Source organism: Cebidichthys violaceus, unplaced genomic scaffold (genome assembly GCF_023349555.1).
Source record: "Cebidichthys violaceus isolate CVI_PGR_0920_01 unplaced genomic scaffold, fCebVio1.0.p SCAF_1, whole genome shotgun sequence".
Taxonomy (NCBI): Eukaryota; Metazoa; Chordata; class Actinopteri; order Perciformes; family Stichaeidae; genus Cebidichthys; species Cebidichthys violaceus.
The window spans coordinates 17,688,990-17,705,710 of record NW_027176262.1 but is presented as its reverse complement, the minus strand read 5'-3'; the positions used below and the strand labels follow the sequence as shown (position 1 = coordinate 17,705,710).

The window sequence follows — 16,721 nt, the reverse complement described above, 5'->3', positions numbered from 1 at the left end:
GTGATTATAGAATGTTTAAATATTAAATTAAAATTCATATTTAATTAAAGTAACAGTAAACATTACAGTTCATTTTCTCTTTTGATACATTTACAATTACCTGTTTACCACAAATACAATTTTATTTTACATTTTACACGTTATATGTCATCTTTATATTTTAACTTCTGCACTACTTCATGTCTTATATTCTCTTTTTACATACATGTTTTTTTCTTATTATACATTTTTTTTGAGCATTCCAGGAATTAAATTGCCAAAGACTGCTTCTATGTAATTGTAGTGCATTTGACAATAAATAACTTGAAACTTGGTTGTCACAACATTTTGTAATAATTAAGTACTTTCCTCAGATAATGTTTCAAGTGATGCTTTAGAGGTGCAGTATTCAAACAATTCAACTATTATTCACGTTGCACTTGCTCCAATAACACACATTAGCACAGTGCACCTCAGTCTCACAAGAAATTCGACACCCGTCTTATGAAATGTTGTAGTTACAGTAATGGTTATGGCATGCCAGCGAAAGAGAGCTTTGGAGAAAGGTTAAACAATTTTAGGTTGAGTAAGTGTGTAATAGTAAGTTCCACCTGATGCGATGGTTACATAGAGATTTATCCTGGAGGCCAAGGCAGGGCAGGGCTCTGTTCAGGCATGCTGTAGAATATAAAGTGCGGCTGTCTGGTTAGCACTCACGTAAAATAGTTATTCTGAGTCTTTTTGAAAATAGCTGTGAAAATGTTCGTAAAAGACTACACGGAGGGGAAATTAACCCACGCGTAAGCCCTGTCCGCTTGTTGAACTACCGGTGTGTGATAAAGGTAAAACCAAATATAGAACAATAATTACTGGTTCAAAGTTACGTTTCAGGGCTTACTGGCCGATGCATATTTTATTTCTTATTACACGTCAGTAAGGGCGATGACATATTTTAGTTCCTTACTATTTTTAATATTTAAATGAGAATTACAGACAAATATAAACTTAAAAACTAACATGACGATGAAGAAATGTCTGATATAAAATCGAACTGAAAGTACTACCACAAAAAAAATCGAGAAATTACATAAATTATTACATAAAAATGCGAGAAAACAAATCTATTGTTTCGTTCGGGTGACGTCATCATTCAGCGCCCATTCAGCGGGACTGCCGTGGCATTTGAAACAACCGAATTTGTAGCTGCACTGAAAACGGCTCTTTTGCACCGTTATCCCCGTCTTTAGAGTGATCCAAAATGATCGATATGTTCGAGAAGGAGGACCCGGTCATCAGCGAGGAGGAGGCGGCACAGTACGACCGCCAGATCCGTTTGTGGGGGCTGGATGCCCAGAAGAGGTCAGTTAGCTCACTTAGCTCGGCAGGCTAATCGGTGCAGCGGAAGGTTTGAGGTGTTGCACTCCTGCTCGGTTCTGACCAAACTGTTCGATTTAACCAACACGTTGCGGACATTTTGGGACCTAGTAATTATTTGAGTAGACAGTGGGGGGAGTATTCATTATCGATACTTGTATAGGTCCGCATCTGTGCATTGTCCATCAGAAAGAAATGGTCCCATTTCAATACCACCCTGTAAAAACAGTCCACTACAAGTAAAAGTATCGCAATGAAAATGTTATTAATATGTAAAAGAGCATCTGTATAACCAGGGAAATGTACCTAAAGTATTAAAAGTAGTCAAAGCAGAAAAATGTCACTCATGCATTATAGTAAAATCAGTTATATCGTTGTCGTGTCAGTTGTACTTGTATACACTTTTGGGTATTTAGATTTTTGAACGAAACGTCATATTTTTCACATTCATTTCAGTTTTGTGGGCTAAAATCTTAATTTGTAAAGTAACTAAAGCTGCCAGATAATTGCAGTGCAGTTACAAATACAATATTTCCCTCAGAGATGCATAGAAGTATAAAGTGGCATGAAAAGAAAAGTAAATTACAAGTACTTCAAATTTGTACTGAAGTACAGCGCTTGAGTACTTGTACTTGGTGACATTCCACCACTGTTGTCCATACACATAGTTGTACTGTAATAACAGCCTGGATATCAGTTTCATATGTCCTAATGCTTTATCAATGTTTGATATCAGGCAGAATTACAGTTCGTTACCCTCCATCTTCAGTCTGACTCACAGTCTGAGCGTATAGGGAGTTAAAAGAGAGACAGAACTAGCCTATGATGTTGGGCCATGTTGAGAGGGCATGCCATATATGTAGAATGATTTGTTATGTAGAATTATTTGCGGATTCAAAGGTCTGGACCCAGGTACGCTTTAACCTACACGCTACTTATTTATAACATGTATGTACACATGACTGTGGAACATTAGGTTATGTGGAGAAAACAGTACTTGTAATGTTCCGACAAACCCTTAAGTCAGACTTACATTTCAGTCAAAGATTGTTTCGTCATAGACTCTGATCATATATATGTTCTTATAATAGTAGTTAATCTTGGTTTACCGGTATGTTGTTGATGAACATGTCTCTCTGTGTTTTTTTTGTTTTTTTTAACAAGACATGCAGTTCAAATAAAGGTCATTCAACTAATTTGTTACAAAGCCGTAGTGGACAAAATCTACATTTTTATCATCATAATATGCTCTGCATGTTTGTTTGTTTTATACAGATTACGAGGGTCCCGTGTGCTCCTGGCTGGTTTAGGTGGTCTGGGGGCTGAAGTGGCCAAGAACTTAATCCTGGCTGGAGTTAAAGGACTCACTTTGTTGGATCATGAAAAGGTACCCATGCTCACACACACACACACACACACACACACAAGAACCTGTTATTTTCTCCGTCCTCATCAGAGGTCACTGTCGCCTACAGAATTGACTTGGGCTTTAGTTTAAATCTAGAAATCTTTGTTTTCAGATATCAATTAACATCTGTATGATATATTCATAGCCCGTAGAAACAATGGAAGAGTAAATGGTCAGTCTTTGTTGTACTGTATGTCCACTAGATGGGGCTTGTGGCAAAGTAATGATTTTTACTTTCAGTAAAGAAACAAACCAGCTAGTTTGCATACGGTTTGTTGTGGTAACATCGCAATAACAGCTTGATTCTGGCTTCATATCACGTTTCGAGGTGAACATTTATTCCACAGCATACATGTATTTGCTCTGTGAACCTGTGTAATCGTTGGAAAATATATATATTTTCAAATAGTGGAAATGTAGAATTTCCAATGGAGGAAAATGCCCCCTGAATGCACCATGTAAAAATCATCCAGCACAATCCTCACCCTGCTATGCATCCCCCCCCCCCCCCCCCCCCCCCCGCTCCTGTGGCCCACCAGGTGACGGAGGAGTCGTGTCGAGCTCAGTTCCTGGTTCCGGTGACGGCTCGGGGTCAGAATCGAGCCCAGGCCTCTCTGGAGCGAGGGCAGAACCTCAACCCGATGGTGGAGGTCCATGCAGACCCGGACCGAGTCGAAGACAAGCCAGATGACTTCTTCCTGAAATATGATGCGGTGAGTGGAAACGAGTTATTAAATTCATTGATTAAAGACACTCAATGTTAGACTGAAAGATGTCTCTATTCGATGTATAAATGGGATTTTTTTTTAAAAAATTCCATTTACATTTTTTATTCCTTTAAACATATTAACATTATGGGCTGCACGGTGGTGTAGTGGCTAGCACTGTCACCTCACAGTAAGATCCTGGGTGGTCCGTCTGTGTGGAATTTGCATGTTCTCCCCGCAGCGTGGGTTCCCTCCGGGTTCTCCGGCTTCCTCCCACAGTCCAAAGACAGACAGCTTAGGTTTTTTGGAGACTCGAAATTGCCCGTAGGTGTGAATGTGAGCGTGAATATTTGTCTGTCTCTATATGTGTCCTGCGATAAACTGCTGACCTGTCCAGGGTGAACCCTGCCTTCGCCCAATGTCAGCTGGGATCGGCTCCAGCGCCCCGCGATGTTTTGGATAATGGAATGGAATATTAACATTATACATAGATACAAAAATTAGGTTTGTCAGACAGTAAAATAAAATAATAATAGTATCTTATGGGATAATAATTGGGATATTTTAAAACTAATTTGAGTACCCAGTCTGACCACTAGATGTCGCCCGCATCTGCACCCAGAGCTCTGCTTGTTCTGCTCCGTGAGGTTCCAGGACCAGAACACCTGCCTGGTTCACATAAAGCGGTGCTGAGCTTTATTCTTCAGGCAGAACTGTAATGGATGCATTTTTTGTCTTGATTCAAAAAAAAAGTCTTACCGCTGGCTTGTGATATGATTAGTCTGTTAATTATGTAATGCTGACAGATCCTTTTTTAGAGAGCCGGTGTTTGCCTTATATGGTCCTGTAGGGTTCACAGCAGTGGGTGGAGGATGAACTTTTTCGGTTGGCTATTAAAAATCTCCCCACTCATGTGATACTTTGCCCAAAAAGTCAGACCTGGAAGACAAACATGGGCACCTTTCTGTAGCAGCCTGATGCAATCTGATTTAAATAACCAAATGTTATTTATGATGGTGAATTTGTATTGTTTTTTTTTTTTGTAGTTTACAACATTGGCTCTGAAACTGGGATGAAACAATGATGAGGCCTTTCATTTATTTTCACATCCACACTGGATGAACAGTAAAAGTGTGAAATACAACGCTGCCACTGTCCTGCTGCACTGTGTAGAAGAACGTCTGTTAGAATGTATTCATCTCCACAGCACCGCACATGTCCGACAACAATACACGGGACACCATGGCCGACAACTGTGCCCACACACACACTTCATATGAATGTGTACATGCTTAAACATTGTTAAAGAAACTCTCCATGTTGGGAAGAAATAAGGTTTTATTGTGTCATAACTCAACCTGCAGCAGGAATTTAATTCCCACTGGGCGTTTGCGCATTAAACTGTAACAATTATGATTATACCGTTGTTGTTGTTAAGCCAGCAGATGGGTTTAGAATGAGCAGCAATAAATGGATTTCAATAAATTTATTTCCACAGGCAGCTCTACACACAGGCTGGATCTCAGTTTTGAAGGCAACTATGCATTTGAACACCATCAGTGGAATAACAGAGCTATTTTTTTCTTTTTACCCTCCTGTTGTGTCTGAATTGTCGGCGGTCTTCCTCCCTCTAGGGGTACTGAGTGAGGGTCGGGGGGAGGGAAGGGGGAGGAAGACGACAGAGGAAGATAGCGGCGAGACATAGTGAAGTGAGGACAGGATGAGATGGATGTTAGTAGGACAGAAGGAGGGAGGATAGGAGAGAGAGGAGGCAGGACAAATTAAAAAAGCTTGAGATAAAATTGAAAACGGAAGGGGTGGGGGAGAGGGGGGGGGGGCGTCTGTGTGTGGCTCAGCGGGAAGATGGAGGGTGATTAAAGTAGAGCGGTTGGACTGCGATCACAGTTTTCATATGAGAGGCCTAATTACTGAGGGAGGACATAGAATAGGGAAAAAAACACACGCCGTCCATCTGGGTACTTGCAGAGTACAGCTGACTCACTACTACTAACAGAAAATACTACCTACAATAAACCATGACAGGCTATATATATATATATATATATATATATATATATATATATATATATATATATATATATATATATATATATATATATATATATATATATATATATATATATATATATTTTGATTATAAATAACTAATCAGCTTAACAGGGGCTGCATCACAGACAGATTCCGATTTTCATATATTTAATAATTGTGATTGGCGCATTGAAGTCACCTTTTTCCAAAAAACTAAGAAAAAACAAGGTCTCATGTGAAATAAGTATTGATCACATGTGACTATGTCAGCGTTTAGGACTGCAGAGCTTGTAGATTCTCATTAAGGAAGCAGGTTGTTTTTGCTTTTGTCGTAAAAAAAAAAAAAACAGGAGATTCCAGCATTCCTGTTTTCCTTCCATGTCTTTCTGATGCTCTAATCACTCGGTGCTCTGCGCTCAAATATTTGTAAGCAAGTCATTTACAGGAAGGAAAAATGTGGAGGTTAACGGCTGATGTTGTGCATCCACCAGGCTGTTAAAGTAGAGCTTCTACTAAAGTTGTTGCACTTTGTGAAAGAAAGATAAAAGTGTGACATTTAGTGACAGATAGAATTTGTTTTCAGCCCTTCGTATATGTTCTAGATGGCACTCTACTGTAAATACTGGGAGCACTGGTCCTTGGCCCTGGTCTGCTTGCTGCCATGTGGGACTCTTATCAGTGGGCTGAGGGTGTTTGGGGCGTGCTGGACTGGGCCAGCAGGATAAGGTGGACCCAGCCCAGCAGCGGTCGGTCAGTTGTTTACATTCAGACATCAGCCCACCATGGTTTCACCGTGGAACACCGTGTTCTCTTTAGCCTCGTTTGGTGGTTTGTTGAGGGAGGCTGGCTATCACCAGATGCTGCCGTGGCTGCTGCAGTAGGTGTGTCCCGGTCAGTTTGGCAGCCGGTCAGCCGTTGTTCATAATTTGTTGTTTCTAAGAATTGAGCAGGCTGAAACTTTTTTGTTTTTTGCGGCCAATTTGTTAAGATGTCTGTCTGTCCCTCAGGGATTCAAAGCAAGACAACAATTACCGTTTGATATTTTTTTGTTATTGCAAGCATTTTTCGGTGTTATGTTAATGGTAATGGAAATGAGCAAATAACGGCACAAAAACAAAGCGTGGTAGAGGAGGAGGAGGAGGTGGTTGCCCAGCGGACCAAACGCAGCGGGAGTTCAGTTTCATGCATTCAAATTTTTAGAGATTAAAGGTGCTGAAAGGTGGAGGAAATGCAAATTCTTGAAATGTAAACGGGCCTTGTTGACAGGAAGGGTCTCCTACGGCGGTCCATCTCTGCACAAACAGTGTAGCATTTCAATATTTGCAGAAAAAGGATTTTTCTTGAGTTCGATTTTCCTTTCTTTATATGCAAACAAGTTATTTGCTTTACTAGGATGGAGCTGTTTGTTTCACAGTTCACTCTCGCCTTGGATTAAAACCTCTATTGACGATTTATTGTAGTTGTCGGGACACAGAAACTTAGAAGCAAAGTCAGAGACGCTGCAAATATAGCTTTATTTACAGATTAACTGAATTAACTCATGAAATATGGTTTGTACTGTAATGAGTGTATTTGTAAAACAATGGATATTTGTTGGTGTGTCTGTAGCATAAAGGGTTGCTTAGAAGCACTTTGGCATTACTGGTAATTGATCAGGCAACCATTTGACCAGAAGTCCCTATTTGTTCTTATCTCCCTCAGGTGTGTCTGACAGGCTGCTCCAGAGACCTGATGGTGCGGGTCGACCAGCTCTGTTCTAAGCACAACATCAAGGTCTTCTGTGGGGACGTCTATGGTTACTATGGCTACATGTTCTGCAACCTCGGAAAAGAGCACAAATACGTTGAGTAAGTGCGGCCAACAACAATCCGAAGTGAGGGAGCTGCTGTCTGTGGGATAAGTGCCAGCAAAACATTGTATTGCCATGCATCTTTTCCATATAAGCACACATAATGTCAACAGACACAAGATGAGCACAGAAAAGAGAAAACATTCACTGCTGCTCTGAAACGTAACTCTTTGTTCCTGATTTGAACCACCGTGAAATTACAGGATGTGGTCTGTAACACTGTGACATTCTGCAGGTCAAAGCCAAATGACAATACCGTCGTGGTATTGGTTCACACACAGGCCTTTATGTAGACATATTAACCATCAACCACATTTCAAAAACATTTTTGACTTCCTCCATGTTCGCACAAATATCAAATATCACACTGAGCTGATTAAAAGAAATAACGTAGAAAGACAAGCAGCTCTTACCACGGAAAAAACCTCTAAAGTACAAGGACGGGATTTAAACTACAGGAGGACCAGCGGGTCTGCTGGAAAACAGGAGGTAATAGTTGTAATTAGTACTGGTGTGGGAATTAAAAATGACCCACATTAAGCACTGATAGCATTAAAACCACTGAGGAGAGCATGTGATGTTAAACTCACAGTGAATTTGATAACGGATTATATTTTGACGATGCATATTAATGGTTGTTATAACAATCAGTAAATTGTGTCGCTTAACGGTAACTGAGATTTTCAACATTTAAGCTCCAGTGTATTACCGTCGTGCAACAACTACAAATCCCAGAAAGCATCTTGTCTCACATCAATATATCACCCAGCTCTACACAGCAATACATGCATATGTCCTATCGAAGTGGTGTTATAATGGGGTTTTAGTTGGGTGAAAGTTAGGTTTAAAATTAACTTAAAAAATATCAAAATAATTTCAATATTTCCTGATGGAATTAATTCATGTTTTAATTTTAATTATGGTCACTAACCGGATTCATGGCATTATTTGACGAGTTGAACTGTAATGAGTTAATTGTTGGTCAAATTATATTACGCTGCAGGTAGAATGAGTGAAATAGTTGTTTGTGTGTATGTAAATGTACCGACTTTATTTAATGTAATACTGACTCTCTCTCTTTTTAGGGAGAAACCGAAACTGGTCAAACCGACTGGAAATTCTAACGACGGTCCAGAGAAGAAGAAGGCCAAAGTCGACCCCAACGAGACCATCATGGTGAAAAAGGTCAATGAGAGCATCTTTAAACACATTAAACAAACAAATGTGTTTGTTTTTTAATCTTCCAGCCAAACTGATATAAAGAACTGTCCGATATAAAGATGATTTCCATCTTTTTGGCTCAAAGGAGTGGTGAATAAAATGACTTCCTTTAGGTGGACACCAAAAATGTTGAGAATGGGACAATTGGAACACATTGAGAAAATTACTCTAAATAGGAAAAAAAACATGATTATTTGTGAAGTGTGATTGTCTTATTTCCGTTCCCTATCCTTATTTTATTAAGTCCAAAATGAGAAAATGTATATACATGATATTTATACAAATGACCACCAGACTCATTTTATTTGTCCTAAGATGAGCAACGAATGAATTAATACAACTCTGGTTCACCTCCTATTGACATTGTTTTTTATATTCTCTAAACCAATCAGACGGCCAGTTTCTGCCCTCTGAAAGAAGCTCTGGAGGTCGACTGGACAACTGAGAAGGCCAAAGCCGGGATGAAGAGAACACCAGTGGACTACTTCATGCTTCACGGTACTTAAAGGCTCAATTCATAAAGTCAACGGTTTAGTGGAAACAGGTTCTACATTGTCAAGTTAGATTTTTCTGTGATTCGTGTCATTTCAAATTCAAAACCTTTTGTTGTTGTTTTTTCTTTGTCAGAAACGATACGTTATTATAATAATACAACATTTTCAGATGTTTAAGCTCTGTTTGCATTCAAAGTAATTACACAACTAAAGGAAAATATAGTCAGTACAAACTAATAATTAATGAAAATAATTAGTAGTTGCAACCTCAGAAAGTAGATTTGAAGCTAAGCTCTTTAGAGGATATATTTTTGAATTGGAGGCAGCTCTACCTTTACATTTGACCATTTAATTCCATTAAATGACAAATATTTAAGCGTTTTCTAAGAATTTTAGACTTTTTAAATATTTTTTAAGGGATTCCCATTTGTTGTGAAACTGTGCATTTTAGTTTCATTATGAGATTGTTATTTTTATGATTTAAAAGTGATAAGAAGCGGTGGAGCCCACGAGATGTCTTGTGACATTTCTGTGTAGGAGGCAGGACACAAACAGAATTTCCATACAGAGAATTGATCAAATATTACAAAGAATCCTGAAAGGTCTAAAAGAGAATAGAAATTTGAAACTGAAAATGCGTAGGGACTCTGCAGCGAGACTGAAACGCCTACCGTGAACATGCAAAGTCACTGGTTCCAAAAATCATGTCCATAAAGTTAGTTAAATGTCAATCAGGAGAGAAGGGCCAACGGTTAAAATGTCAAACCCAAATATGTCGTTGTGGTTTAAAATGTTCAGGAACAATCAAACCCAAAGGAACTCTTTGACCCTTTAAGTAAATCTGAAATGTTCATTCCTGTTTTTCAGGTTATTTACAGTATCTGATGACCTTCTCTTTAAGAGTTGTTATTGTCCCTCTTGTCACCTGGCCCTGCAACATCCCCACACACTGCATGCTAGTTTCCATCACAGGCTGTCCATGGCCAGTCATGTGCACTGAGCGTAGAACAGAGAACAACCCGACATCTACACCGCATGACGACAAGCACACACCAGCAGGAAGTAACCAGAAAATGGGTACTGGGTGCACAGTTGAATGTTGAGCATTTACGCTTGAACATAAAAAATTCTGTTAGACTTTGACAGGATGCATAGGTCTCAAATGCTAAATGCACTTTCATGTCCTATTGGAAAGTGCATTATATGAGGTTGGGAGCATTCCTATTACATCTCAACAAGGCAACGCCTGAGCTGGCTGCTCGTAGCTAACGATGCTAACAGTACAAACTATCGCACAAGTGCTAACAGAGATAACGGTGTTTACCTGAGGGGAAAACGGAAGCTCTGCTGACACACACACACACACACACACACACTCAGAGGGAGAGCGACCTCATTCTCTGCTCAGGTAGACTTACTTTTTTTGCAATAAGTAAGAAAACAAAACGACTACACTGTAAGTCACAAACATCATTACGCATTTGATAAAAGTTGTTAAATGAGGTCAGTTTTAAAAAAAAAAACACTACTATAAATAACCTTTACCCTAAAAGCATCATTTAGGAAACGGGTATGATAGGTAGGAATTTTTAGAAAGTCGTAACATCTGTCCAAGTATTTCATGTTTTTTTTTATTTTTATGTAAACTTCTTGAAAACTTTCTTTCTTCAGACAATGACACTCTAGCAGAGGACTTATATTATGTTTAACAGCAATACACTACAATATCTCCATATGTAAGGACAGAGGCAATAAGACGCTATGATATAGTGACATAATGTTCTATTACACAAACTTCAGTTATAGAAAATAAAATATCAGCCTTCATCACTGACTCACCTGAAGCAAATTGTAAGTTTAAAATCATATCAGATAACAACAATGACATCGTAAAACAATACCAGGCAGCTGCAGATGTGCAGTATGTCACTCGTGGTATTAGCACTTGTACTTAAGGATAGGCTCTGAATACTTCTTGCCCGGTGCATTTCGGGTGTGTGACAGCCGTCGTGACCTTCAGTCTAATACAGCAACTGCCCTCTCTGAAAAAAAACGCTCTGAAACTGTAGCCTCGCCCCGGTCTTCTGCCTGCTCTCTGAGTGGAAACAGTTGTTGTTGTTTTATTTAGTGAACGTCACACAGGAGGCAGTGTTATTATTCCTCCTCTGTTTCTATAATTGGATCTAGCTTTTTTTTGTTTTGGGCGACCGATGAGGAAGTGGCTCTTCCTCTGTTACAACTGCTTCCTGTCTGACTAGGAACAGTCGGATGATCTGAAGCGTGTGTGTGTGTGTGTGTGTGTGTGTGTGTGTGTGTGTGTGTGTGTGTGTGTGTGTGTGTGTGTGTGTGTGTGTGTGTGTGTGTTTGCTTTTTATCATTAGTATCTCTGATCTACTTAAAACTTTTTTTTTTTTTTAATAAAGTGCAAGACAAGATGACTTAAATATTTGGACAAAGCAGAAACAGAAGATTTTTCCTGTTTATCACAATATATACAGAATAACATAAGTCCTACTCAAAAACATTATGAAAATCTTTTTTCGAACACTTAACAAGCCAAATAAACAAGAACTCTTTGTACAGATTTTGCATTGATACATGGAAAAAAAAATGTCATCCGTTAGACGCAAAGGGCCATCTCCCTCGACTTTAATCTGAAGACTGTTGCGTATCACGACTACATGTGTAGGTTTTACAGATGCTATCGTTGTTCCATCCATGTGCACATTATTATATTCTGTTATGAAATTCTATTTGATTTCCTGCCTGGCGCAAACCTGAGCGTGATGCCATTTGTGCCAGTCTCTAACTTTTTTTTTTCTTCTTTTTTTTGCCAATGCCAGTTTCACTGATTTCAAAGACCCAGAGCCAAGGTGCAAAAGTGATTCATCGCCACTGCTTGTGTGTGTGTGTGTGTGCGTGTCACGCTGGTGGAAATGGCCGTGGGAGGACTTGACTTCCTTGTGCGGTTTAAGTTAATGGACGAACAGGAAATATGGGGGCGAAGTGTTGATGTGTGGCACAGTTGGAGCTGGTGTCGGTTATTTGAAATTTTGCTCATGAACAAAATAAAGTGCATGCTTCTGATTGTTCATTTCTCAATCAGTCATGCAGCCGACTCTTAGACACAGGAAAGAGTTTTGTTTTTTCCCCCCTCACCCTAATATTTTCCTCACTGAACATGTGTAGGTGTACGTGTGCATCTTGGCAGTCTGTGTTCGCACTCTTTGAATTTGTTGCGGGGGAACATGAGGCCCTAATCGGATGAAGCGGTTCACGGCGCAACCGCACACAGATCTTATCCTGTTTCAGAGATAAGATGTTGTCGTTCCATGAAATGATAATCCACTGTGGAAGTCCCTTGAAAGCGTGATGAAATTATGAATGGCAAATGAATACAAAAGGTGCAATATATTGTATGGAAACAATTTGTTTCCAGCCTCTTAACCGTCTCCGTTCTGTTCACGTTCCTCCCGTCTCCGCAGTACTGTTGAAGTTTCGCACCGACAAAGGCCGCAACCCCGACCCGCAGACCTACCCAGAGGACAGTCGGCTCCTGAGACAGATCCGGGATGACGTCTTGGAGGCCCTGGCAGTGAGCGCTGACCTCCTGAATGATGACTTCATCAGGTATAAAGCGCGTCCTCGCGCGTCTTGTGACTTTAGTTTTAGACAAGTGACACGTTGAATGGATAATTAGCTCAGATAGGAAATGGAGGCTGTAGACACCAGGGTCCAGCAACACTTAGCCACCCACAGCACCCATATGTCCTGTTAGAAGTGTCCTTGAGTTTTAATATAAAACATACATATATATACAGAGTATTGCCAAGTTCCAACTGTCAGTGAAAAGACGTTTGGTTGGACTCTGTTACTTAAGTAACAACAACAACACAATGCATGAATCAGCTGGCTCACTAGCAGGGCTCCAGATGGAGTGTTTTATTTTATTTTTTACATTTAACTTTCTCAGTTTGTCATCACCGTCACACTTTTCTTTTTATTCTCAGCTACTGCTTCTCCGAGATGTCTCCGGTGTGCGCCGTCGTGGGAGGAGTTCTGGGACAGGAAGTTGTCAAGGTGAGCATGTAAACATTAAAAGGAGCCTCGTAACTCCGGGAAACGATCTGCAGAGGTTAACGTTATCGATGGCGACTCACGATATTCACTCCGCCGCGATGAATGATGGCAAATGTGGTGTGTGAGGGAGTCGGTCAGCTGACAGGTGGCCGCTCAGCTGGTTATCTGGGTCGGCTTCAGAGAGACTCCTCTCTGTGCAGAGGAAGGATTGTCACTGTGACCACAGCCAAACTCAGTGGGACGCTCCTGGCAGAAGCCCCTCAAAAGGGGGATGGATTTACGAAGTCCTCGAGCTGAACAACATAAAACACTCATTGATATTTCATAATAATAATATTAGACAATGTTCCTTTCATACACACAGTCTGGAAAATGTTGTCACGATTATGAATATGCTTGAACTGGAACATACTCCTTGAAAGAATTCCTGATTTTCAACATAATGTGGTGTTTCATTTTCATACACGATCACTCACCAAAAATCTTTCGATATTCAAAATGAAACAATCACGTCGTCATATTTTCTTATTGTCTCAGGATCAAAACATACAATCATTTTAACATGAACAGCTGGTAAAGTGCTGTGGGTATTTAAAAATATTCTGTAAACTTTATTTTTCACAATTGCAATTATAGTAAGAATTTAGATGTTATGATAAAGGCTTCGAGGGTCTGAACGTTTTGTCTTTAGGGAGCTAGAAAGTGCTTACATTTTACTCTTAAAAAAGCTGAACGAACCCTGAACGTACACACACATTGTTGTCATTGATCTCAGCAAATGGGCTGTGAGACTGTGTGGCAGAGATATTGAACAATAAACTTTATTGTCAAAGATCACATTTGAAGTAAACATTGTGAACTGCCAACTTCAAAATTCAACAAACGACGAGATCTCGAGGAACGAGCAAGTCCTCTAATGTTTGAATTTGGGGACTTTGTTTTTAGTTGAATTTCAACAAAATAGACTTGAGATATATTTTCACTTAGTTCACAATTTTACCTGGCCATATATTTTGTGGCGTTATGACTGATTACTATGTACACTACCGTTCAGAAGTTTGTTGTATCAATGTTTTTCTTCTTAACTTCATTAATGACTATTTTAACGGTGATAATTCAGACACCAAATGTTTTATTTACATCTGAAATAGTTTTTAAGAGTGAAATGATTCAAACTTCATTTAGTTAATGTCTCCACAGTGTTACATGACGGAGGAGGATGCTGTTGAATTGGATGTTGAATTTGTCTTCCAGGCCAGAAAAGCATCAGTGATCCAAAATAATGATTTGCACTGTGCTCTAAATATTGAGTCACAGTTGAAGTAAAACTTTTGAACCTCCAACTTCACTGGAAATTAATAGAAATTGTAGATATAAAGATGCATAAATGAATATATACAGAACAGTACAGATACAAACTTATAAAAAACAATAACGATATTATTAGTGCATCCTGTAGGCAGCGTTGTGTTATTTATTATTAATCAACATTGTTTTTTAGAGTTGTGAAGATGCATCAGTGCTTAAAGTTTTCTGATAATCCAGACTGATCAGTTCCACCATGAGTTCTTAAATTGAAAAGATCTCGACGAACACAGGAATCCTCTAAATGTGCCTGTTTGAATTCAGTGACTTTGTTTTTGTTGAATTTCAGCTAAAAAAAGGACTCAAGGTATAATTTATTAAAAAGATTTTGATGTGTAACTTCAAATGAGATTCACAGATGCAGTCACTGAGGTCGTTAGGATTCATATCTCAGATAAAAACAGTATCATCATTTAATGTGTGTGTGTGTGTGTGTGTGTGTGTGTGTGTGTGTGTGTGGTATATATAAACAGAGAGAGAGAGAGAGAGAGAGAGAGAGAGAGAGATTGGGCTGTTTCTTCAGTGCATGACCTGAATAAGATTTCACTGAGCTAATTAGGAACCATCTCTTTCTGAGCTGCGTGCACGGTGAGCTGAGGTAACAGGAGTTCAGGTCAGGGTAAGTGTGTGTGTGTTGGTGTGTATTAGAGGGAGGGGACTGACTGCATTATATTGGCACAAGGCCAACCTGCCGTCTCTATTATGATGGAGATGATGATGAAACCCACTGCAACTGGCCGACTGATGTCTCGCCGGGTGAATCTGACTGATTTCACTGAGCTCGCCTCGCCGACAGAACTTCTTGTGTGTGTGTGTGTGTGTGTGTGTGTGTGTGTGTGTGTGTGTGTGTGTGTGTGTGCGTACGCACGCACGCACAAAACTAGAAAACTGGCATTAAATTGATTCTTGTTGGTCGTGCTGGTTGGTACTTTGGCTCTTAGTTCACAATATTACCTGTTTTGCTTTGTCTTCTGTTGTCAGTCTGACTGAACTGTTGTTCAAAGTTCTGTTCTCCATGTACTAAACAAAACAACATCTAATTGTAAAGAGGAATTTCTACAAGATAAAAGCATGAAATATCATTTAGACATAAAGATGTGTCTCTCAGACACCTGACTGGACAAAATGAAGCTGTGTGCTCAAGTGTTTTCTCTCTGTCTCCCTTCAGGCTCTCTCCCAAAGAGACCCTCCTCACCGGAACTTCTTCTTCTTTGATGGTCGTAAAGGCAACGGCGTGGTCGACTACTTTGGACCGAACTAAACAGTTTTACACACAGATGCATGTCCAGCAAATTTATGTCTTTTCCTTAGTTTGTTCTGTCAGATGATTTATATCCGTTCTTGCTCCACTACTCATAAAGTTAGTCTGTTGTTCCAATTTTTGGCATTTGGTCTTTGTTTTTGTTTTTACATTTGCTAATAAAACCTTGTTAAGTGAAATGATTCTGCCTCAGGTTTATGAATTTGCTGATGAATATCTGCTATGTGTAGTCTCAAAATGTAGCTTTAATCATTATGTTGGATTCAAGGGCTGCAGGGGAAGTTTGAAAAGCCGGGACTTCAGCTATAATGTTGTTTTCTCTGAAAGTCAAATCATTGTGATCGATACCATTCTTTTAATTCGGAAAATTAGGGTTTTTGTCCACTTATTTTAAAATCATGTGACACTCTTGCATCATGTAAATTAGTACAAACTAATGTTGTGCAAGGAAATCTGTGTAAATCAATATTAATTTTCCATTTGATGCAAAGGTGCAGCCATGAAACACAGATGTTAAAAATAAAAAAAATCTGAAGGGGAAGGACTGTAGATGGTTACATGATGTTTAGCAGAGTGTGTGACCGTATTTGGTAATAACCTCTCACCGCCCCGGCGTGTGACTCACCAACCCAAACATGGCTGCCTCAGTGACAAATAAGGCAGCGCCAACAACCGAGCATTGCAGGGGGGAAAACCAGACCTGTGGTCCCATGTCTGACCGTGGTTGAACCTGTTAAACCGGCCGGACCTGGGGAGCCTGAGGCGCAGAGATGTGTCTTACTGTAGGTGGAAATAATGACGCTTATTTTGATGCACTTCTGCAAGTGTCGACTGCTGTGTGCTCAACAGCAGGTGCCACGAGGTCGCTGAGTCATTCTGCTGTTTAAAAAAAAAAAAAAAAAAAGTTAAAAAAATACTTCAACAGGAAACTGTC

At 39.7% G+C, this 16,721-nt stretch overlaps 1 protein-coding gene across 1 annotated transcript; it reads left to right on the top strand.

Annotated features, from left to right (window-relative positions):
• Positions 1 to 1,144: 1,144 nt before the first annotated feature.
• sae1 (SUMO1 activating enzyme subunit 1) lies at positions 1,145 to 15,969 on the top strand. The gene is made up of 9 exons (XM_068712872.1): positions 1,145 to 1,338; positions 2,629 to 2,740; positions 3,301 to 3,474; positions 7,219 to 7,364; positions 8,452 to 8,551; positions 8,980 to 9,085; positions 12,567 to 12,711; positions 13,092 to 13,161; positions 15,695 to 15,969. The coding sequence occupies exons 1-9, from the start codon at positions 1,238 to 1,240 to the stop codon at positions 15,785 to 15,787; spliced, it is 1,047 nt and encodes a 348-aa protein (XP_068568973.1). The 5' UTR covers positions 1,145 to 1,237; the 3' UTR covers positions 15,788 to 15,969.
• Positions 15,970 to 16,721: the final 752 nt, after the last annotated feature.

Coding starts and splice junctions, on each gene's coding strand:
- sae1 (XM_068712872.1), top strand. CDS start 1,238: ATGATCGATATGTTCGAGAAGGAGGACCCGGTCATCAGCGAGGAGGAG. Junction 3,475..7,218: donor TCTTCCTGAAATATGATGCG/GTGAGTGGAAAC, acceptor TATCTCCCTCAG/GTGTGTCTGACAGGCTGCTC. Junction 7,365..8,451: donor AAAGAGCACAAATACGTTGA/GTAAGTGCGGCC, acceptor CTCTCTTTTTAG/GGAGAAACCGAAACTGGTCA.